Source organism: Stenella coeruleoalba, assembly GCF_951394435.1.
Source record: "Stenella coeruleoalba genome assembly, chromosome: 2".
Lineage (NCBI taxonomy): Eukaryota > Metazoa > Chordata > Mammalia > Artiodactyla > Delphinidae > Stenella > Stenella coeruleoalba.
The window spans coordinates 32,415,748-32,439,098 of record NC_137147.1 but is presented as its reverse complement, the minus strand read 5'-3'; the positions used below and the strand labels follow the sequence as shown (position 1 = coordinate 32,439,098).

Genomic DNA, 23,351 nt, shown 5'->3' with positions numbered 1-23,351 from the left:
CAAAGATGTATTGTAGAGTCCCACAGAGAGAGACTGTCTGACCTGCAAACAATCCAAGGGAAGAGTATGATCCTTTAAGCCGGCTCCGTGAGTCTGGCAGCAGTTGGGTGCTTGTGGGGTTGGCCTCTCAGACACTTCAGGGGGAGCACCAGGACCTCTTAGGAAGGCAAGACCTTTCTGCTTAGTGCCAGTGCCAGGCAAAGGACAAGGAGAGGGCAGGCCTTCTAAGCCTGGTTTCCTCACAAACCACTGCTTAGCTTCAACCCAGCTGAGAATCCCAAGAGAGTACAGCTACTTATGCTGGTCATCTTGGGTTGATTTAATTCTGTATCAAACTGACCAATTCATCCTAAAATGTACTATAATCACATTGTGGCAGCAGCTCTGTAGTTACAGAAAGACTTTATATTTAAATATTACTCTTTTCCAGTGGCTTGTGAGCCATAAGCAGAAAGTCTGCAAGCTCTCACACCGTGCTGTTAACAAAAGAAATTATTTAACATTCTTCTTAAAATAAGAAAAGTCCAGAAAAGCTGAGGCACAGAAGGAAAGAATTCGCTTTGGGTTTCCTCAAAGTCAGCCAAGCACAGGACAGATCTGAGAGAGCACTCTGAAAGTCGGGATCAAATGCTCCTGCAGTACAACATTGTTTGTAGAGCAAAAGACATTTACATGTCCATCAAACTAAGTCTCATTAAATAGTGTTCAGTGAAATAAGCCAAACACAAAAGGACAAAAACTGTATGATTCCACTTATATGAAGCACCTAGAGTAGTCAAATCATAGAGACATAAAGTAGAAATGGTGGGGGCCAGGGGCTGGGGGAGGAACAATGGGGAGCTGTTGTTTAATGGGTACAGAGTTTCCGTTCTGCAAAATGAAAAGGTTCTGGAGATGGATGGTGGTGATGGTTGTACAACAATGTCAATGTACTTAATGCTATTAAACAGTACACTTAAAAATGGTTAAAATGAAAAAAAAGAAAAAGAAAAACTTAAAGGGCTTCCCTGGTGGCACAGTGGTTGGGGGTCCGCCTGCCGATGTGGGGGACACGGGTTCGTACCCCGGTCCGGGAAGATCCCACATGCCGTGGAGTGGCTGGGCCCATGAGCCATGGCCGCTGAGCCTGCGCGTCCGGAGCCTGTGCTCCGCAACGGGAGAGGCCACAACAGTGAGAGGCCCGCGTACCGAAAAAAAAAAAAAAAGAAAGAAAGAAAAAAAATGGTTAAAATGGTAAATTTAAAAAAAGGAGTTCCGTGGTGGCCTAGTGGTGAGGATTCAGGGCTATCACTGAGGTGGCCTGGGTTCAATCCCTGGTCGGGGAACTGAGCACACAAGCTGCGTGGCAGGGCCAAAAAATAAAATAAAATGGTAAATTTTGCATTATGTATGTTGTACCACAATTTTAAAAATGCAAAAAGTTTACTGTTCGTATATATACTATGTATTATGCAGGCAAAAAAAAAAGCATGAGGCAGCTCTGTCTCTTCTGATATGGCATAATCACTATGATGCAGTGTTAGTGACTGTGTTAACCATTCAAAACATTTTCTTTTAAAAAACGACACGGGATTAGATTCAGGGTTTAGGGTTCCATCTTTGTAGGCAGCAAAGGTGGTACAGGAAGTGCAAGCTTTTGAATAAAAGTGTCTGGATTCAAATCCTGGTTTCACCACCCATGTGTCCTAGGCGAGTTATTCTACTACTCTAGCTTCAATTTTATGACTGTAAAATGAAGAAAATGCCAACTATCTCCCAGGGTTGTTATGTGTTTGGGTGAGATAATAAATATAAAAGCACTTATTAGCCCAGTGTGTCACTTATTAGGTATACACACTCCTTAAAACATCCTAGTTTCTCTTAAGTATCCTCCATGAATTTGTCCCAATCTTCCAAACTCTTGTTTCAGGTGGCGTTAGAGTATGAACAGCATGATGTATTTTAATAAAACAAAAGAATACACTAATTTGTACATGGAAGGGCAAATGTAAAATGGTTAACAGAAGTTACTCTTGGGGATAGGAATTTTACTTAATGCACTTTTATACTGCTGCAGTTTTGTTTATTTTTTTAACCTGCAAAGATTTAAAGGAAATCAAGCAGCCTGGCTTTCTTCTCAGCCTATTTATTCCTTCTTCTCCATGTGTGTAATCGCCACTCTGCGGAGCCAAACCTCTTTTTGTGACAACCATACCTCTCCTTGAGCTCTAAGAAGAAGCATGGAGATATAGAGGTGCAGCCTATGTGGCATACAGCCCAGCTACATCAGTGTATGAGAAATAAGTCTGTTTTGTTATTTCCCCAAAGTTGAAAATAATTAACTTTTGTATAAAAGTTTATTCACATATATCTTCACTTGCGAGGTAAGGATTATATAACCCTTTTTCCAGATGAGGATCAGAGAGACAAAATGACTTGCTAACAACCTAAGAAGCTAGGCCTGGAGCCTAAAACCAAGGTGTATCCTTTCTACCAAAGTGCAAGAGGCCAGAACACTACTTACAATTCCAAGTGAGGATGTTTCACAGCTTTACGCAGGGAAGAAAAGCACCATCCATCCAGAACTTTTCATCTTCCCAAACTGAAATTCCATATCCATTAAAGTATCAGCTGTTCATTCCTGCCTCCCCCCTCCCCTGGCAACCACCATTCAACCTCTAGAGACACCATTTCTGTCTCTATGAATTTGACTACTCTAGGTACCTCATATGAATGGACTCATACAATATTTGTTCTTTTATGACTAGCTTATTTCATTTAGCATAATGTCTTCAAGGTCTATCCATGTTGCTGCATGTACCAGAATTTCATTCCTTTTTTTAAAAAAAAGACTGGATTTTTTAAAAAAATTAATTTGTTTGGCTGCATAGGGTCTTAGTTGCAGCACGCGGGATCTTTGTTGTGGTGCCTGGGCTTCTCTCTAGTTGTGGCGCGTGGGCTCTAGAGTGCGCTGCTTAGCTGCCCCGCAACATGTGGGATCTTAGTTCCTTGACCAGGGATCAAACCCACGTCCCCTGCATTGGAAGGCAGATTCTTAAGCACTGGACCACCAGGGAAGTCCTGAATTTCATTCCCTTTTAAGGCTGAATAATATTCTTTTGGATGTATATTCCACATTTTATCCATTGATCTGTTGACAGACATTTAGAGTGCTCCCACTTTTTTGGCAATTGTGAGTAATGCTATTATGAACATGGCTGTACAGATACCTGTTCAAGTTCCTGCTATCAATTCTTTTGGGTATACACCCAAAAATGAAATTCCTGGATCATATGGTAACATTCTATGTTTAATTTTCTGAGGAACTGCCATACTGTTTTCCACAGCAGCTGTATCGTTTTACATTCCCACCAGCAATGCACAGGGTTCCAATTTTCCATGTCTCATCAACACTTGTTATTTTCTGTTTCTGATTTTTTGGTTTTTTGATAATAGCTATCCTAATGGGTATGAAATATGTGTTGGCCATTTCTACCTTCAAATAATAGACTAAAATGATTCTCTTACTGAATATCTTGGAGCACATCATTCTACAAACAGTCTGTTATTTTTCTTTATGTATTGTTTTATACTTACCTACCCTGAAATTCAGTTACCACTCTTCTGCTCACTCGTTCCACCCAAAGAGTTGCCTGCAGCTTATTTCCATTGGTTTGGCATTCCACTACTTGAAGGAACTAATGTCGTATATAAATTGGGGCTATTTATATGCATTCTCTCCTCAAATCACTTACAAAAACATTAAGAGCACTAATCTCTGTTTACCCAAGCATGCCAATTCTGCAATTAAACCTACTTTAGAGATGGATGTAGTGTGAGGCAGCACAGCATAGCATTCAAAACCACAGGCTTAGCTTTGCTCTACAGTAGAAACTAACACAACATTGTAAAGCAAGTATACTCCAATAAAAATTAATTTAAAATAAATTAATTTAGAAAAACATAGGTTCAACTGTCAGTGTTGCTACCCACTTACTAGCCATGTACCTTTAGACAGGTTACTTAACCACTCTAAATTGTACCCTCTCATCTGCAAAACTGAAAAAATAACTCTCTATTCTACAGTGTTATGTTAGGATTAATGATAGATCTGTGTGAAGGGCTTGGCCCACTGCCTGATACACAATACAAGCTAGATAAATGTTAGCTAATTATTATGCTATTTGAACTCCAACAATAGCTAACATCAGCTAAATTTACTCTGGGTCAGGGACTATCCTAAGGGTTTTACATGTAGTGGCTCTTCAAATCCTCTTAACAGCCCTATGAAGCAGGTAGTGTTATCCTTATTATACAGATGAAACTACAGAAAAACTAAATAACCTGAAGGTGCACAGCTACCAAGAATGGAAGTTGGGATCTGAATCCAGGTAATCTGTCTCCAGAGACGGTGCTCCTTACCACAATACAATCCAGCCTCTCAAGTACAACAGGGGCCAGGTAGCAAAGCAAATGAGTGAAACCTGCCAGATTAAATAGCAGACTAGAGGTTACACAACCCTTTTTCAAGGAAAGCCACTACTCAGCTCCAGCCAGTTACTGCCACAGCAGAGTGCAGGCTTAAGTCAGCCAGATCTTCCAATTTTTTAAGAGAAGATAGCAACCTGATTTTTGCAGGCTGAATGCAGGCCTCAGTGCAGGCTGCAATTAGCCCATGGATAAGTTAAAATGGGGTGATTTGCCCAAGGTCACAAAACGGGGGTCCAATGGTACTTCCTAAATCAGGAAATAAAAAAAAAAATCAAATGGCAAGTGCAGGCAGGTATGGAGAGATAAGGAGAGGTGGTATCACACAAGTTTGCTCTTCACTACAGAAGTAGCCACAGGAGTGATACTTCTGCTAATAAGCTGCTCTTACCTAGTACCTTTTTCCTGAAAACTGATTCTACTCATCTACCTATTATTTCATTTTCCCACATGTCCAATTAGGCAAGTAAGGCAGAAACATTATCCCCATTTTAAGGATGTGAAGGGTGAGGCACTGGTGTGCCTCAATGATGGAAGCCTTGACTCCTTGCTTGAATCACCTGACATTAAATGAGAAGCAGAAATTAAAGTAGCAGCAACACCCTAAAGAGATAGCTAGAACCCTAGGAAATAAAATAGTTTCTCTAAAATTAAATGATTAGTAGCAGTGGGGTTTAACAGAGCTAGGGTTTTTAAATCCTAAGCCAGCACACCAACCCCTAGACAATGTCTCAAATTCCTGAGCAGAAATAGAGAAAGGAATACACATCAGAATCACAGAGTAGAGTTGGAAGACACCTAACAGATCATCTTCTCCAACATCCCCTTTCTGCCAATGAAGAAACTAAGGCACAAAGAGGTAAACTCGCCTATCCAAGAGCACACCATCAGTTAGAGGCAAAGTGAGATTCAAATCCAAGATGTCTGATTCCAAAGCACCTGTTCTTCCTAAAGTGTAGTAAGCAGAGGTCACTGGATGATTTCAGAAAGTAGAGAAATGATTTTAACAATTATGTATTTTAATGTGTATTAGGAAAAAGAAACCTAGACCATTAAACCCATGATTTCATAGACATTATAATAATATAAAGTTTCCTTTCAAATATTGTTTTAAGGAGTCAATTTAGAAAAAAATGTTAAATAGCACAGATGATACCCCTGAAATGTGACAAAAGTCAAAAAGGTGGGGCTCAAACTTCTGAAATTTAGACAGTAGTTTACCAGGCACCTCTACTACCTATTTCCTTAAGAGGGGGACTCTAAACCTGAGGTTGCGATTTGACACACACTCAAACACAAACAGAGTAACTAGGGATTAATCTCTAAAGGCATTAGGAGAATGTGATCATTTTAACAAAGAAAGCTGCAATCTTATGAGTTACACTGTAATCAGCCTAAAGGAAGACTACAAAATGGCCAAAACTTAAGACAAAAATATTCAGCCTCACTAATAATCAAGTCCAGTTATATGAGAACTTCAGTAATAATAAAAATTTTTAATACCATCTTCACATATTGACTGAATAGCAAAGATTAAATGATGCCCAACAATAGCCATGATGCAGTCTAATAATACAGTGGTACAAGTATAAATAAATTAATTCAACCATCTCAGAGGACAAATATATATCAAATGTATTTTATAAATTATAAAAAAACTTTGATCCAGAATCCCATTTCTAAGATTTTATTCTCAGGAAAAAAAAAAGTTTTTGCAAAGGTTTAGTTATAAGAATTGTGATAAAAGCAAAAAATAAATAGAATGAGAGGGAACTGGTTAAATTCTGATGTAGGCCCTTGACAGGATACAGTGCTGCCATAATATATCATACATTAGAACAGTTCTCAAAATATGTTCCACAAACCCCAGGAGGCCTGCTAAGTCAGAACTACTTTTACAGTAACACTAAAATGTTATTTGTCTTTTTCACTGAAGCCAAAGAGTTTGAGAATTTTTGCTTTAGAATTGTGGCTCTCAACCAGGTGATATTGCCCCCCCAACGGAGCATTCAGCAATACCTGGAGACATTTTTGGTTGTCACAACTGGGGAGCTGCCACTGGCATACACATATAGTCTTAGGCCAGGGATGCTGCAAAATGTCCTACAATGCCCAGGACAGCCGCCTAGAACAAAGAACTATCCGGCCCAAAACATCAACAGTGTTGAGGCTGAGAGACTCTGCTTTTGAAAATACTCAATGACATATGAAAAAAAATGTCAATATTAAGAAAAAAAGATAAAACAGCAGAGATGGCCTAATTCCAATTTTATTTTTAAAATATGTACATTTAAATACAAAAAGTCTAAATAAAATATGTCCCAGGTGTCTAAAATGGTCATCCTGAGTAGGTGGGATACTTCTTTCTTTAAATATGTATTTTCCAAATTTCCCATAATTAATACATGACATTTTAAACTTATGAATAAGTGGGAAGTCTGTCTTATAAGTGCCATATTCCGATAACTTGTATGATTCAACAGGAAATTCTCAACGGTAAAGTATGGAATTCTGAAATATCAAAGAACAAAAAGATCCTCAAATAGAGCTAGGGCTAAAAACAGATCCTCAACAACAGTAAGGATTTACAGGGAAGTTATGATAGTGGATGATGCATTTATTTTGAGGTACTCCCAGACCACAGACTGTCTTCATGTCCAGTCTCACTTCTTCTGCCCTACAGAACTAACCTGCACAATACACTCTCCTCATTAAAGCACAGATGCTCTTCATTCAATCTGAGAAGTTTCTGATTTTTAAGTTTTTCTTTTTTTAAATAAGAAGATTGCCTGCATAACTTCTGCAAAATTCCTTGCATAAGCAACAGTAACAACATAATAAAGCTTTCTTCTCTCTTCTTGGGCTATTTCTAAAAATTGAACCAAAGCAGGCACCAATGCTTAGTCCTTCCAGGAAGGTACACAATATCCACCCAAGAGTAGGTATAAACAGAGAGGTCAACTCTGAGACTAAAATCAAGGGTTGCTTGAACCTGGTTGCCAAACATGCCAATTTCAGTTGTTTCTTGCCAGTATGTCTAAGGCAAAACATGCTTCAGCCACCTACGGCAGCAAGCAATAAGGTATCTGTACTAGGCCATCAAACATGGTTAAGACACCTAAAAAGAAAGAAACAACAATCCTCAGAGACTCCAATTAGTCACTTGGCTTTAAGGAGTAACATGAAAGATACAACTGGAATTTAGATACAAGACTTGAATGGAAATTCAGAGTGAGGAAAGTTGTGTAATAAGATTCTGACGGGTATCTGGATTTGCAAAAATTCCTTCTTCTGAGTAATGTTCTTGGAAAACCTTTTAAAGTAAGGAAGTATAGGCAGGCTAAGAATTAAAACTGGAGAGTCAGCCACAGTGACAGTCTGCCTCCCCCTGGAAAATCTCTACTACTCATCTGCAAAATAATGAGGCACTACCAACTTAATCAAAACAACCATGTTCAGAGACAATAAAACTGCAGACAGAATGTACTGGTGAAGTAAGCCACTTACTTGAGTAAGTCCTTTATAAATGCAGAACCTCATAATTTTCCATACTGAGGGACCAGGTCAGAAGACCCAGATTTTAATCTTGCTTGTACTACTTACTAGTTGTGAGCTACTGGGCTAATCACTTTACCTCTTTGCTCCTTTATGCCCTTATATGTAAAATTAAAGGCTTCAATTAGATGATCATTAGTCCTTTCCAGCAATTAAACTGTATGATTCCACAGAGGGAGAACATCAGCAGCCTAAGATCACGGAAGGGTGAAATCAGGACTCTAGGCCAGATCTCTTAAACTTCTTTAATGATGACATTACACAACACCAAAGATATTCTACAGCCAACTGCCCACATATCTGAAAAACTACAATCCCCGAAAACTCTTCACCGCGCCAACCTATACACTTGAGGGGGCCAACTTTTATTCCAAATGTATATGGTGCTAGATAGATACTCCACAAAACTAAGCCTTTAGCATGGTTTTAGTATTATATCACTTTGGGTTAAAAACACCTTAGGAAAAAAACTCCAACTCAGTGGAGAATCATTCGTCAAAACATCTTTCCTCAAAATCAACTCTGCAAAAAACATCAACCCACAGGAAGACTTAAAAAGAAAAAAAGAAAGAAAAAAGAATGTACAGCAAGTGGACAGTAGAACAAGAACTATAAGAAGAAGTACATAGAAAGGAAGGGGTAACTTACTAGCCTCTGGATCTAGCATTTTCTAAATGGTTTTAGCCTTTTTGTTTGTTTTTCTTTCTAATAAGAGGACAAGGAGGAGACAAATGACTAACCAACCACTCTGCCTCTCAGATTCAATTTAGTACCTTAAAAGTGGCAGTTGAAAGACCTGACGTGGGGAGAATGGGGGCTTGGAAGCTTTTCCAGCAGAGGCATTCAACAGTGAATGGGAGGTGTTAAGAGACTAGGGCTTTGGTTCTACCTGAGTGCCAGACAACTCGGACAATCATGAGCAGGTGGCCATGTGACTTATAATCCAAACTAGGACCTTTTCAAGAATGAAAGGAGCACTAATAATTGTACTAGGATGTTGGGATGGTCCCAAGTAAACCAGGATATATGGTCATCTTAGTTATAAAGGACCCCAGCAAAGGCAGGGGACCTAAGGAGTTACTTGATCAACCATTTAAGGTAATCTTACCTCACTTTATCAACCGCAGGAGCCCCAGCAGAGGCAAAAGGGAAGATGGAAATCAGCCTTGCTGCCAATATAATCTCTGCTACTTGGATATATTATAAGCTTGTCAGTTACTTCAGATGCCATTTTCTCATTGATTTCTACATGCCCCAGCCCTCTGGAATATAACTCCCTTAAGATTGGCCCTAACAGGAAAATAGTACTCAAAGCACATAGACTTGATCTCCATTGCATATCAACTCTGTATCCTGAGAGGTACATGATAGAATCTCGGGCGTCTAACACTACAAAGTGCAAGGACTGAGGCGCAAGGTGGCAAAGCAAGTGCAAACATGCAGGCATGGGAAGAGCAGACAACTAAAGTGACGAACTACTGTTGTCAATTCTTTCCATAAATCCCTGACCTAGAAAAACTGAGGTGAAGAGCAAGTGGAATCCAAGACCAGAACCTGAAGAGTAACCCTCCTTGTTCATCCAGTCAGTGTGCAAGCTTGGAAAGAAAACACCTTTTTCACAGAAGCAGAGTGAAGCTGCTGGTGACAGAAGTAAACTTAACCTGCAATAACACTATGCTTCATTTTACTGTCAAAAGTGCTTCCAAGTGCCAAAAGTGCTTCCAAATGACTTACAGTGCTCTCTGGGCAGATCGCCCATGTTACATTGTTTAAACCTTCTTCCAAAAGGCACTTTATTCTGAAGCACATTATCTGTGTCCCAAGCATAGATATTTTTTCCACAGGTATAATTATAAGGAAAGATACCTATTTCTGTTGGCTGAAATTCAGCCATACTCAAGCAGCATACTTTCAGCAGAAATCAAACTCAAAACCACAGGCTCAGTAAACACAATATATTATTTGTACTTTTAGTTAGATTAATGGAGAAGAGGAACCAACTTGGTAACCACAGTTTGTATACCCACTCTTAATTAGAGTAAAGGAGGTGTGAAGTTAGTCACGTGGTTGAAGTAAGTAAGCATAGAACATGCAGTGTTAAGGAGGAGACTTTAGAAGACAGCCAAGATCCACCAGAGGGCAGAGAGCAGAAGCAAGAACTACAATCCTGCAGGCTGTGGAACAAAAACCACATTCACAGAAAGAGAGACAAGATGAAAAGGCAGAGGGCTATGTACCAGATGAAGGAACAAGATAAAACCCCAGAAAAAGAACTAAATTAAGTGGAGATAGGAAACCTTCCAGAAAAAGAATTCAGAATAATGACAGTGATGATGATCCAGGTCCTCTGAAAAAGAATGGAGGCAAAGATTGAGAGGATGCAAGAAATGTTTAACAAAGACCTAGAAGAATTAAAGAAAAAACAAACAGAGATGAACAATACAATAACTGAAAAGAAAACTACACTAGAAGGAATCAACAGCAGAATAACTGAGGGAGAAGAATAGATAAGTGACCTGGAAGACAGAATGGTGGAATTCACTGCTGTGGAACAGAATAAAGAAAAAAGAATGAAAATAAATTAAGACAGCCTAAGAGACCTCTGGGACAATATTAAACACAACAACATTTGCATTATAGGGGTCCCAGAAGGAGAAAAGAGAGAGAAAGGACCTGAGAAAATATTTGAAGAGATTATAGTAGAAAACTTCCCTAACATGGGAAAGGAAATAGCCACACAAGTCCAGGAAGTGCAGAGAGTCCCAGGCAGGATACACCCAAAGAGAAACACGCCAAGACACATAGAAATCAAACTGACAAAAATTAAACACAGAGAAAAACTATTGAAAGCAACAAGGGAAAAATGACAAATAACATACAAGGGAACTCCCATAAGGTTAACGGCAGATTTCTCAGCAGACACTCTACAAGCCAGAAGGGAGTGGCATGATATATTTAAAGTGATGAAAGGGAAGAACCTACAACCAAGATTACGCTACCCAGCAAGGATCTCATTCAGATTTGACAGAAATCAAAAGCTTTACAGACAAGCAAAAGCTAAGAGAATTTAGGACCACCAAACCAGCTCTACAACAAATGCTAAAGGAACTTCTCTAAGTGGGAAACACAAGAGAAGAAAAGGACCTAAAAAACAAACCTGTAACAATTAAGAAAATGGTAATAGGAACATATATAACGATAATTTCCTTAAATGTGAATGGATTAAATGCTCCAACCAAAAGACACAGGCTGGCTGAATGGATACAAAAACAAGACCCATATATATGCTGTCTACAAGAGACCCACTTCAGCCCTAGGGACACATATACACAGAAAGTGAAGGGATGGGAAAAGATATTCCATGCAAATGGAAATCAAAAGAAAGCTGGAGTAGCAATACTCATATCAGATAAAATAGACTTTAAAATAAAGAATGTTAAAAGAGACAAGGAAGGACACTATATAATGATCAAGGGATCAATCCAAGAAGAAGATATAGCAATTATAAATCTATATGCACCCAACATAGGAGCACCTCAATACATAAGGCAACTGCTAACAGCTATAAAAGAGGAAATCAACAGTAACACAATAATAGCGGGGGACTTTTAACACCTCACTTATACCAATGGACAGATCATCCAAACAAAAATTAATAGGGAAACACAAGCTTTAAATGACACAATAGACCAGATAGATTTAATTGATATTTATAGCACATTCCATCCAAAAAGAGCAGATTACACTTTCGTCTCAAGTGCACACGGAACATTCTCAAGGATACATCACATCTTGGGTCACAAATCAAGCCTCAGTAAATTTAACAAAACTGAAATCATATCAAGCATCTTTTCTGACCACAACGCTATGAGATTAGAAATCAATTACAGGAAAAATAACGTTAAAAAACACAAACACATGGAGGCTAAACAATACATTACTAAATAACCAAAAGATCACTGAAGAAATCAAAGAGGAAATTAAGAAACACCTAGAGACAAATGACAATGAAAATACGATGATCCAAAACCTATGGGATGCAGCAAAAGCAGTTCTAAGAGGGAAGTTTATATCAATACAAGCCTACCTCAAGAAACAAGAAAAATCTAAAATAAACAATCTAACCTTACACCTAAAGGAACTAGACAAAGAACAAACAAACCCAAAGTTAGCAGAAGGAAAGAAATCATAAAGATCAGACCAGAAATAAATGAAATAGAAACAAAGAAAATGGCAGGGGCTTCCCTGGTGGCGCAGTGGTTGAGAGTTCACCTGCCGATGCAGGGGACACGGTTTCGTGCCCCGGTCCGGGAAGATCCCGCATGCCGTGGAGCGGCTGGGCCCGTGAGCCATGGCCGCTGAGCCTGCGCGTCCGGAGCCTGTGCTCCGCAACGGGAGAGGCCACAACAGTGAGCGGCACGCATACCGCAAAAAAAAGAAAGAAAGAAAATGGCAAAGATCAATAAAACTGAAAGCTGGTTGTCTGAGAAGATAAAATTGATAAACCATTAGCCAGACTCATCAAGGAAAACAGGGAGAGGACTCAAATCAATAAAATTAGAAATGAAATAGGAGAAGTTACGACACCACAGAAATACAAAGCATCCTAAGAGACTACTACAAGCAACTCGATGCCAATAAAATGGACAATCTGGAAGAAATGGACAAATTCTTAGAAAGGTATAACCTTCCAAGACTTAACCAGGAAGGAATACAAAACATGAACAGACCAATCACAAGTAATGAAATTGAAACTGTGATTTAAAATCTTCCAACAAACAAAAGTCCAGGACCAGATGGCTTCACAGATGAATTCTATCAAACATTCAGAGAAGAGCTAACACCCATCCTTCTCAAACTATTCCAAAAATTGCAGAGGAAGGAACACTCCCAAACTCATCCTATGAGGCCACCATCACCCTGATACCAAAACCAGACAAAGATACTACAAAAAAAGATAATTACAGAGCAATATCACTGATGAATATAGACGCAAAAATCCTCAGCAAACAGAATCCAACAACACCATGATCAAGTGGGATTTATCCCAGGGATGCAAGGATTCTTCAATATATGCAAATCAACCAAAGTGATACACCATATTAACAAATTGAAGGAAAAAAACCTTATGATCACCTCAATAGATGCAGAAAAAGCTTTTGACAGAATTCAACACCTATTTATGATAAAAACTCTCCAGAAAGTGGGCACAGAGGGAAAGTACCTCAACATAATAAAGGCCATATACTACAAACCCACAGCAAACATCATTCTCAATGGTGAAAAACTGAAAGCAATTCCTCTAAGATCAGGAACAAGACAAGGATGTCCACTCTTGTCATTATTATTCAACATAGTTTTGGAAGTCCTAGCCACAGCAATCAGAGAAGAAAAAGAAATAAAAGGAATACATATTGGAAAGGAAGAAGTAAAACTGTCACTGTTTGCAGATGACATGATACTACACAGAGAATCCTAAAGATGCCACCATAAAACTACTAGAGCTAATCAATGAATCTGGTAAAGTTGCAGGATACAAAATTAGTGCACAGAAATCTCTTGCATTCCTATAAACTAACAACGAAAAATCTGAAAGAGAAATTAAGGAAACAATCCCATTCACCATTGCAACAAAAAGAATCAAATACCTAGGAATAAACGTACCTAAGGAGGTAAAAGACCTGTACTCAGAAAAGTATAAGACACTGATGAAAGATTTAAAGATGATACAGACAGATGGAGAGATATACCATGTTCTTGACCTGGAAGAATCAAATTGTGAAAATGACTACACTACCCAAAGCAATCTACAGATTCAATGCAATCCGTATCAAATTACCAATGGCATTTTTTACAGAACTAGAACAAAAAAATCTTAAAATTCGTATGGAGACACAAAAGACCCCAAATAGCCAAAGCAGTCTTGAGGGAAAAAAACGGAGCTGGAGGAATCGGACTCCCTGACTTCAGACTATACTACAAAGCTACAGTAATCAAGACAGTAGGGTACTGGCACAAAAGCAGAAATATAGGTCAATGGAACAGGATAGAAAGCCCAGAGATAAACCCACACACCTATGGTCAACTAATCTATGACAAAGGAGGCAAGGACATACAATGGAGAAAAGACAGTCTCTTCAATAAGTGGTGCTGGGAAAACTGGACAGCTACATGTAAAAGAATGAAATTAGAACACTCCATAACACCATACATAAAAATAAAGTCAAAATGGATTAGAGACCTAAATGTAAGACTGGACACTATAAAACTCTTAGAGAAAAACATAGGAAGAACACTCTTTGACATAAATCACAGCAAGATCTTTTTTGATCCACCTCCTAGAGTAACGGAAATAAAAGCAAACAAATGGGACCTAATGAAACTTAAAAGCTTTTGCAAAGCAAAGGAAACTACAAACAAGACAAAAAGACAACCCTCAGAATGGGAGAAAATATTTGCAAATGAATCAGCAGACAAAGGATTAATCTCCAAAATATATAAACAGCTCATGCAGCTCAACATTAAAAAAACAAACAACCCAATCGAAAAATGGGCAGAAAACCTAAATAGACATTTCTCCAAAGAAGACATACAGATGGCCAAGAAGCACATGAAAAACTGCTCAACATTACTGATTATTAGAGAAATGCAAGTCAAAAGTACAATGAGGTATCACCTCACACCAGTTAGAAGGGGCATCATCAGAAAATCTACAAACAACAAATGCTGGAGAGGGTTTGGAGAAAGGGAACCCTCTTGCACTGTTGGTGGGAATGTAAACTGATACAGCCACTATGGAGAACAGTATGGAGGTTCCTTAAAAAAACTAAAAAGAGAACTACCATACAACCCAGCAATCCCATTACTGGGTATACACCCAGAAAAAACCATAATTCAAAAAGACACATGCACCCCAATGTTCACTGCAGCACTATTTACAATAGCCAGGTCATGAAAGCAACCTAAGTGTCCATTAACAGATGAATGGATAAAGAAGCTGTGGTACATATATACAATGGAATATTACTTAGCCATAAAATGAAACGAAATTGGGTCATTTGTTGAGATGTGGGTGGATCTAGAGTCTGTCATGCAGAGTGAAGTAAGTCAGAAAGAGAAAAACAAATATCGTATATTAACTCATATATGTGGAACCTAGAAAAATGGTACAGATGAACCGGTTTGCAGGGCAGAAATAGAGTCACAGATGTAGAGAACAAACGTATGGACACCAAGGGGGGAAAGTGGCAGGGGTGGGGGTTGGTGGTGTGATGAATTGGGAGATTGGGATTGACATATATACACTAATATATATATATACACTAATATGTATAAAATGGACATATATACACTAATATGTATAAAATGGATAACATAAGAGGCCCCTGCTGGGGCCTCCCTGGTGGCGCAGTGGTTGAGAGTCCGCCTGCCGATGCAGGGGACACGGGATCGAGCCCTGGTCTGGGAAGATCCCACATGCCGCGGAGCAACTGGGCCCGTGAGCCACAACTACAGAGCCTACGCGTCTGGAGCTTGTGCTCCACAACGGGAGAGGTCACAACAGTGAGAGGCCCGCGTGCCGCAAAAAAAAACACAAAAAAACTATTTGTTGAACTAATAAATAGACCAAAGAATAAAATTTAACACCTTCACAGCAATGCATTATCAGTAAACAGAAAAGTCCAGAAGAAAATCCAAGAATTGATTCCCTAATCACCATGTCAAAATGTATGTACTGGGCTTCCCTGGTGGGGCAGTGGTTGAGAGTCCGCCTGCCAATGCAGGGGACACGGGTTCGTGCCCCGGTCCGGGAAGATCCCACATGCCGCGGAGCGGCTGGGCCCGTGAGCCATGGCTGCTGAGCCTGGGCATCCGGAGCCTGTGCTCCGCAATGGGAGAGGCCACAACAGTGAGAGGCCCGCGTACCGCAAAAAAAAAAAAACCAAAAACGTACGTACTACAAAAGCTTTTTTTTTTTTTTTTTTTTTGTGGTACGCGGGCCTCCGTGTTACTACTGTTACAGTAGCAACAGTTGCAGCAGCAGTAGCAACCAGAGCAACAGCATGGTCTAGGCCCTTGTGCTAAAAACTTTACAGGTGTTATTTCATTCAATCCTCACCACAACCCTGTGAGATGCATCACTGTCCTTATTATATGACTCTTAATCTCTCTATATAACTGTGGATACTTATATCCCATAAGAATATGGGAGACCCATATGAAATAGAAATAGGACTAAATAGTGAGTCCAATTATAAATATTATGCCCAAGTAATTTAATGCCTCTCCCCATTCACAACTCCTACTTAATTAACACTCTGAAACAGTATAGTTGCTGATGCTATCTGAAAAGCTTCTGAGGGTGCTTTTTCTACATTTAGTCATAAGCATTAAAAAAGAAATCATAATCTCTCACTGTAACTCAAAACTTCACACTATGGGCTATTAATCTGCTAGTGCTACAAGTTCCAATGCCTTAAACATCAATTCAGGGTAAATAATATTACAGCAACTCTTATCCCAAAGAGCTGAATATTTTTATTTACTGCTAAGATTCTATTTACCAAAACCATTTATAAGATATAAGAAAGCAGAGAGTTATATATACAGAGCTACACTCTTTTTTTTGACTGTGCCTCACAGCTTGTGGGATCTTAGTTCCCAACCAGGGACTGAACCTGACCCCCGCAGTGAAAGCGCTGAGTCCTAACCACTGGACTGCCAGGGAATTCCCCCAGAGCTACATTCTGATTGGTCTAGCAGTCAGAATGCAAGAAGATGTTCATTTCCTTCCCCAAGAGAAAATAAAAAGACTTTTAAGCAAACATATTTCCATTCTGGGGAAAAGGAGAAACCTAAGAGGAGACAATGGAGGCAATTTAAAGAAAGAATCAGATGCAACCAAAGACTTAAAAGGTAAACCCAGGCTATCCCTTAAATATGTGTACTAGCATAACCTCCTTGATGGTGTTACAATCTCTTGTAAGTAGCACTTAATGTTGTTCCTTATCTCTCAAAGAACTAACACCCATAAATATTCTAAGATAAGACTGCATCAGGCATAAGCTGTCCTTTATAGAATAATGTTCACTCAAACCCATATAGTTCACAAAGTACCTTCACACATGACATTTCATTGAACAGACCTCATTGTTAGGTAGTGAGGGCAATTTGTTAATCCCGTTTACTGATGAGGAATGAAGGAACTTGCCTAAATTCGTACAATCTGTGACTGGTAGAGCCTCCAACATACCACGTGACACCAAATCCCAGGCTCTTTCCCCACCATATTGTGCCTCCTCATTCCACATCAAAAAAATCACAAAACTATCCTGTCTGCCCCATTTGCACATGTCCATTACCATCACTGTAAGAACAAGTACCAGCTAATAATGAAACCACAAGTTATAAGTACAAAGGGGAAAGAAAACAAACTCAGCATTTTTTCTGAAAGGCTGGGAACTCTGTTCAGTACCCAATCTAAACTTTGCCTAATGTAGCTGTCACAACAGCCCTTCAGGTGGGTGCTGGTATTCCCATTGCTTAAATCAGGAAAGAGAGGCTTAGCAGCTTGACTAAAGTTACACATTAAATGACACAGCAGTGATTTTAACCATGTGTATGCTATACCACACTGTCTTACATGATATCACAGTAATGCCCCTTTCAGCAATAAAGAAAAATACTTTTTAGGGCTTCCCTGGTGGCGCAGTGGTTGAGAGTCCGCCTGCCGATGCAGGGGACATGGGTTCGTGCCCCGGTCCGGGAAGATCCCACATGCCGCAGAGCGGCTGGGCCCGTGAGCCATGGCCGCTGAGCCTGTGCTCCGCAGCGGGAGAGGCCACAACAGTGAGAGGCCCGCGTACCGCAAAAAAAAAAAAGAAAAATACTTTTTAGGTTAAAATACTTCTGTATTTCAAAATGTCAAAAAAACATCCTCCCACTTGTTGCTGTCACACACTCACTTCCCAGCTGAGCACCTTTTCTCCTTCCTGGTTTTCTCTGCTTTACTCTTAATATCTGCTGGCCTCATTGTGCCCTGGAAAAGGGGCTAGCTATTAGAACAAAAAAGCAATGATGTATCCTTAACAAACAGCATTTTTATAAGGCCATAGGAATCATGCAAATATTATTTTTGGCCTAGGTCTAAGTTAATTCTATCAAATAGTGTGTGTCAGGGAATTCCCGGGCAGTTCAGTAGTTAGGACTCGACACTTTCACTGCCCCGGGTTCAATCCTTGATCCGAGAACTAAGATCCCATAGGCCGAGCTGTGCAGCTAAATAAATAAATAAAATTAAAAGAACAAAAAAAGACAAAAACAAAACAAAAAAACCCAAATAGTGTATCAGTTACAAGAAACGTGAGCCTGCCCAAACAATTAGAAAATGAAAACAGTGAGCAAACTATGAACAAGCTATCATTTTAAAAAACTGTTTTTCTTCCAGTTTTGATATATAATTGACATACAGCACTGTATAAGTTTAAGGTGTACAGTGTAATGATTTGGCTTACATACATCATGAAATGATAATCCCAATAAGTTTAGTGAATTCACTCTATCATATAGATACAAAATTACAGAAATAGAAAAATTTTCTTGTGATAAGAACTCGAAGGATTTACTCTCTTAACTTTCATATATAACATACAGCAGTGTTAATGATATTTATCATGTACATTATACATTTCATCCCTAGTACCTGTTTGTCTTATAACTGGAAGTTTGTACCTTCTGACTTGCCTTCATCCAATTCCCCTGCCACCGGCCCAACTCCCCCGCCCCCTCCTCTGGTAACCACAGTCTAATCTCCTTTTCTGTGGAACAAACTTTCACTTTAATCACCACTTTCAAGAGCTTTAACCAATCCAGACAAGATACAAGCACTACAACAAAATGTATAAAAGTAATCTCATTACCATCCTACAGTCTGGCCTCCCACCACATTTTTGGTGAAACATTAGGGATTGATAGCATTAGCCTCAAAATACCATGTGCTCCTCCCCTCGGGTGTTAACTGCTAAAGAAGGACAATGATAAATAAGATGTAGACACCTTAAATAGTTTTAAATTTGGGAAGCTTATTGAAGGACTTCCCAGAACAAAATTTAATTTGCTTTAACAAGTGTATTTATGACTCCCAGAGGGGGCTTCCTTATCTGAAGCGAACAGGAGGAACTTTCTGTTGCATAAGTTGTACTCATACTAGATGGTGAATAAGCTAATTCTACCGTTCAGGGAACAAGTAAGAAAAGCTAACGGTAGCTGAGCTAAACTGGAGGAGCAGGTGAAAAAGCCTACTGGAAGACTAGGAACAAGGACATGAGTAGATAAAAAGGAAACAGGAAGAACTAAGCTAGAGGAAGTGTGCCGGGAAGGAGGAGAAGTAAGGGGCAAAGAAAGTTGGAACCCAGGAAGTACTGATGGAGATGGGCAACTCAGGCCTAGAAAAGAGGAAATGAATGCCTAGAACCAGAAGGTTTACCAGAGCCTGCCTGTGGAAAGGACCCTGCTCCTCTACAGACTAAAATTAAGATAAAGGAAATGAACTGGTCAAGTCTAGAGAAAATTGGGTTCATGGGGGAAGGTACTACACAAGGATTAACTGGTAGAAAATGGAGGCAACTTTTTAGCATCTTTAAAAAAGTGTTAATGGGGACTTCCCTGGTGGTCCAGTGGGTAAGACTCCACCATCCCAATGCAGGGGGCCGGGTTCATCCCTGGTCGGGGAACTAGAGGTGGCAACTGGGGCTCGGCGCAGCCCAAATAAATAAATATATATATTTAAAAAGTGTTAATGAACTTTAAATGGATGAAATGTATGGCATGTGAATTATATCTTAATAAATCTGTTACTTTTAAAAAGCGTCGCAGACGTAGAGAACAGATTTGAGGACACGGGGAGGGGGAAGGGTAAGCTGGGACAAAGTGAAAGAGTGGCATGGACATATATACACTACCAAATGTAAAATAGCTAGTGGGAAGCAGCCGAATAGCACAGGGAGATCAGCATAGCACAAGGAGATCAGCTCGGTGCTTTGTGACCACCTAGAGGGGTGGGATAGGGAGGGTGGGAGGGAGATGCAAGAGGGAGGAGATATGGGGATATATGTATAGTTGATTCACTTTGTTATAAAGCAGAAACTAACACACCATTGTAAAGCAATTAAACTCCAATAAAGATGTTTAAAATAAATAAATAAAAAGCCTGTTAAATTGAGCAATGTATGACTACATTTATGATTTAATCAACACGATTAGCTCAGTCTGTAATAGCACCCCCTAAATTCCCTCACCCTGTAGGGTGCATTTACTTGTGTCTGGGAACATGTCTGTTGGAATATATCAGTCTGGGAAGTAGACAGGAGTATGATGAATACAGAAGTAGCAGCAGGGGAAAAAACTGGGAGCTCTGTAAAGAGCTCTTCCCCCATCTTTGCCCCTGGAATTTTTGGCCCTGTGGGGGAAGGAAGCTTTTGTTTGGGGTATGTCTCGAAGTGGAATATTAGATTTCTTCAGGAGATGATCTAGGACTAAAATCTACCTAGTCAAAGAGAAAACGATCTGAAGTGGAAAAGTCAAGTCAGTTCTGGAGAAACCCCAGAAGGTTTATCATGAAATGATCACAAGTCTTATCTCTGTTACCCCCAAACTGGACTGCACGCCCCGTGTCACTTCCGAATGTTACTCGCGAAGAAGACGGATGCTTTGCCATGATCCCAGAAGTTTCTGGCGAGCTGCCCACTGACGTAAATTAGAAAATCATTCGGGGACCAGCCTGGGTGAAGCGAAGCGCCACGTCCAGCGCTGGGCTCCCCCTTCCTCCCTCTCGATATAGGAAAAGGGACGGGGTTGGGAGGGCAAAAGGCGAGCGGGAACGCCAGATCAGCCGTCTTCGCCCTCCTCCCCTGAACCGGGTTTCGGGGAGCCGCCCCCAGCGTAACCCATCCCCTCTCGCCAGCCGTGGGCCCGCGACCCCCGTGATGAGGGCGGCGGCGGCGAGCGCCCCCACGGGCGGCAGGAGCACCTCCCCCGGAGCAGCTATCGCCGCCACCCGCCCGGCCCCGGCCTCCCCGGGAGCAATAGGCTATCGATTCAGCTGCCTGTCGCTAGGAGCCCCGGGAGAGCGAGGCCTACACCGCCCGGCCAGAGCGCCGGCCTCGATTTCGCCACTTACCCAACACCGGAGGGGGAGCCGGGGGGCAACCAAGCCCAGCTGGGCGGGAGGAGGAGGCGCGGAGACCACCTGCAACGGCAGGCGCGGGGAAAGGGGGTGCGGGCTCGGGGCTCCAGCCAACAAGTCTCCCGGGGTCGTCTAGCCCCCCACCCCCTGCCTCGCAAGTTGCGCATTCAAGTTCAGGCCGGTGCCCCTTGGCCTCCAGAGCCCTCGGCACTCCCAAAGCCATAAGAAAAACAAGATACGGAAGAGGCCACTCTAGGACCCGAGGAGATGGCGCTGGGCCCGAGGGCGACGAGGGGGCGGCCCAAGGGGACCCGCTCGTCACCTCCCCTCCGTTCACTCGGAGTCGCAGCCCCGACCCCTCCGGCGGCCGGCCCTGTCACAGCCCGGCCCCCGGACCCAAAGCCCCTTCCCGGGACGACGGAGACAGGGGCTCGAGCTCCCCCCGCGCCGCCCCCGGCTTCCGGCGTGCCTCGGCCTCCTCCCCCACCAAATCGCTCAAATGCCCCCAGCACCTTTTAAAGTACGCGGAGGAAGAGTTTCCCATCAAACTTTGTCAAGCGGTAACCTCGCCCCCCTCCCCGACCCACACTTCCACCGCAGTCATGAGGAGAGATCACTTTACACTTGGGATAAAGCGAATTAAGGACCTGTCAACCATTTTAGGTCTTTTTTATAGAAGACATCCTCTCCTACCCCTCTCTCCCTCCCTCCCCCGCCAGGGTTTTAATTTGACACCCACCTTCCCACCGCCGAAGGGGGGGTTGAGGAGGGAGGGGGTGGGGACGGAGGGCAGGAGGAGGGTGGCGAGGGAAAACGGAAAGGGGAGGTTGGAAGGGGGCCGGGAGGCGCAGGGAGGGGAAGGGGGTTGATTTACCTGAGACCAGCCACTGGCCTCCATTGTTGGAGAATTCAATGGCATTGACACAGCCGAAGTGGCCCAGGAGGTCCTTCTTGTAGAGGTTTCTGCAGCCTCGCAGGCGTCTCCTCTGAAAGTCCTGAGTGAGCAGGGGGTCCCCATGCAAGCCCCGCTGGGACAAGAAGCCCACCACTGACCTCATGCTGTCCCCCAGGCCAGCTCTCCTCTTCATGCTGGAACCGCCGCCGCCGCCGCTCGCGCCGCCGCCCCTCCCTCGGCCTCACGCGCGGCCGGCGCTCTCCCCCCACCCGACCCTCCCCCCGCGCTGCGATCCGGATGGTTCTTTAACCAGCCATAGCAGACGGAGCGAGGTGTGCAGACACTCGGTGGCGTTCGCGGCTTCCTGACGGTCCCCTCCCTCCCCTTCCCCCTCCCCTAGGCTCCTCCTTCTCCTTCTCCGCCTCCTCCAGCAGCTGATCCTCAGCTGCGGCCGCGCTTCCGCGAAGCGCGCGGCCCTTCCGCCGGCGGCGACGGGGGCCAGGGAACGCGAGTGGCGGCGGCTCCTCCCCCGCCGCGGGCTGAGGGCCGGAAAAACTCGGGCGGGTGGCCTCTAGACCGCGGGCGGCGGCTCGGCTTTCCCGCCGCAGCTCCTCCCCGCGCGAGGACCGGGGTCGCTCTGGGCGGAGGCCGGGCTGCACCCCCTGAGCGGTGCACTCTGTGAAGTTGGAGGCGCGCAACGATCAAAGTGGCCGCGGGGCTGCGGACTCGCCTTCCTCCCACAGAGGCCGGCGGTCCATCGCCGCGGCGAGTGTGCTCCCGGCTCTTTTTTTTCCGGTCCGGAAAATGCAGCCCGAGGTGGCAAAGAGGTGGAGGGAGGACTGCGGGCAGAGGCTCCGGTTGTTCTACCTCAGTTCGCCTCATCCTTGGGCCGCCCGAGCCCTGTCCAAGGGAAAGGAACCAGGAGTTAGGACTGGACACTCGGGGTAAGGTTGCTTGGGGCCCCCCAAAGAAAGTTTTGACACTACCCCCGCCCCATCCAGTTTCCTGATTTTCCCTTCTTCCAGCCGTTCAGTGAAAAAGGCTAAACTGGGTTCCATCGGTTAGATGATGAAGTGGTATATGGGGAAAAAAGTGTGTGTGGGGGAGGAATTTTTAACTGAAAAAGAAAATTGCCAAAACCGAGTTGAGAAAGCTCAGGTAAGCAGAAAGTACCTCTGTTCATTAGTTCCAGGTACATCCGCAAGACACAAGATGCATTATTCGAAAATAGAAATATATGTTATTTAATTG

The 23,351-nt window shown here is 42.4% G+C and overlaps 2 protein-coding genes across 2 annotated transcripts in view; one reads left to right on the top strand and one right to left on the bottom strand.

The window, feature by feature from the left end:
- The window catches only part of DCAF5 (DDB1 and CUL4 associated factor 5), a 98,170-nt gene extending 75,799 nt beyond the window's left edge, over positions 1-22,371 (bottom strand). The window contains exon 1 of the mRNA XM_079909117.1: positions 22,080-22,371. Coding sequence (XP_079765243.1) covers positions 22,080-22,293 — 214 coding nt within the window. The 5' untranslated portion in view covers positions 22,294-22,371. The remainder of the gene's footprint in view (positions 1-22,079) is intronic.
- Positions 22,372-22,506: 135 nt separating this feature from the next.
- Positions 22,507-23,351, top strand: part of EXD2 (exonuclease 3'-5' domain containing 2) — a 94,648-nt gene continuing 93,803 nt past the window's right edge. The window contains exon 1 of the mRNA XM_079913632.1: positions 22,507-23,044. The gene's annotated coding sequence lies outside the window, so the exon portion shown is untranslated. The remainder of the gene's footprint in view (positions 23,045-23,351) is intronic.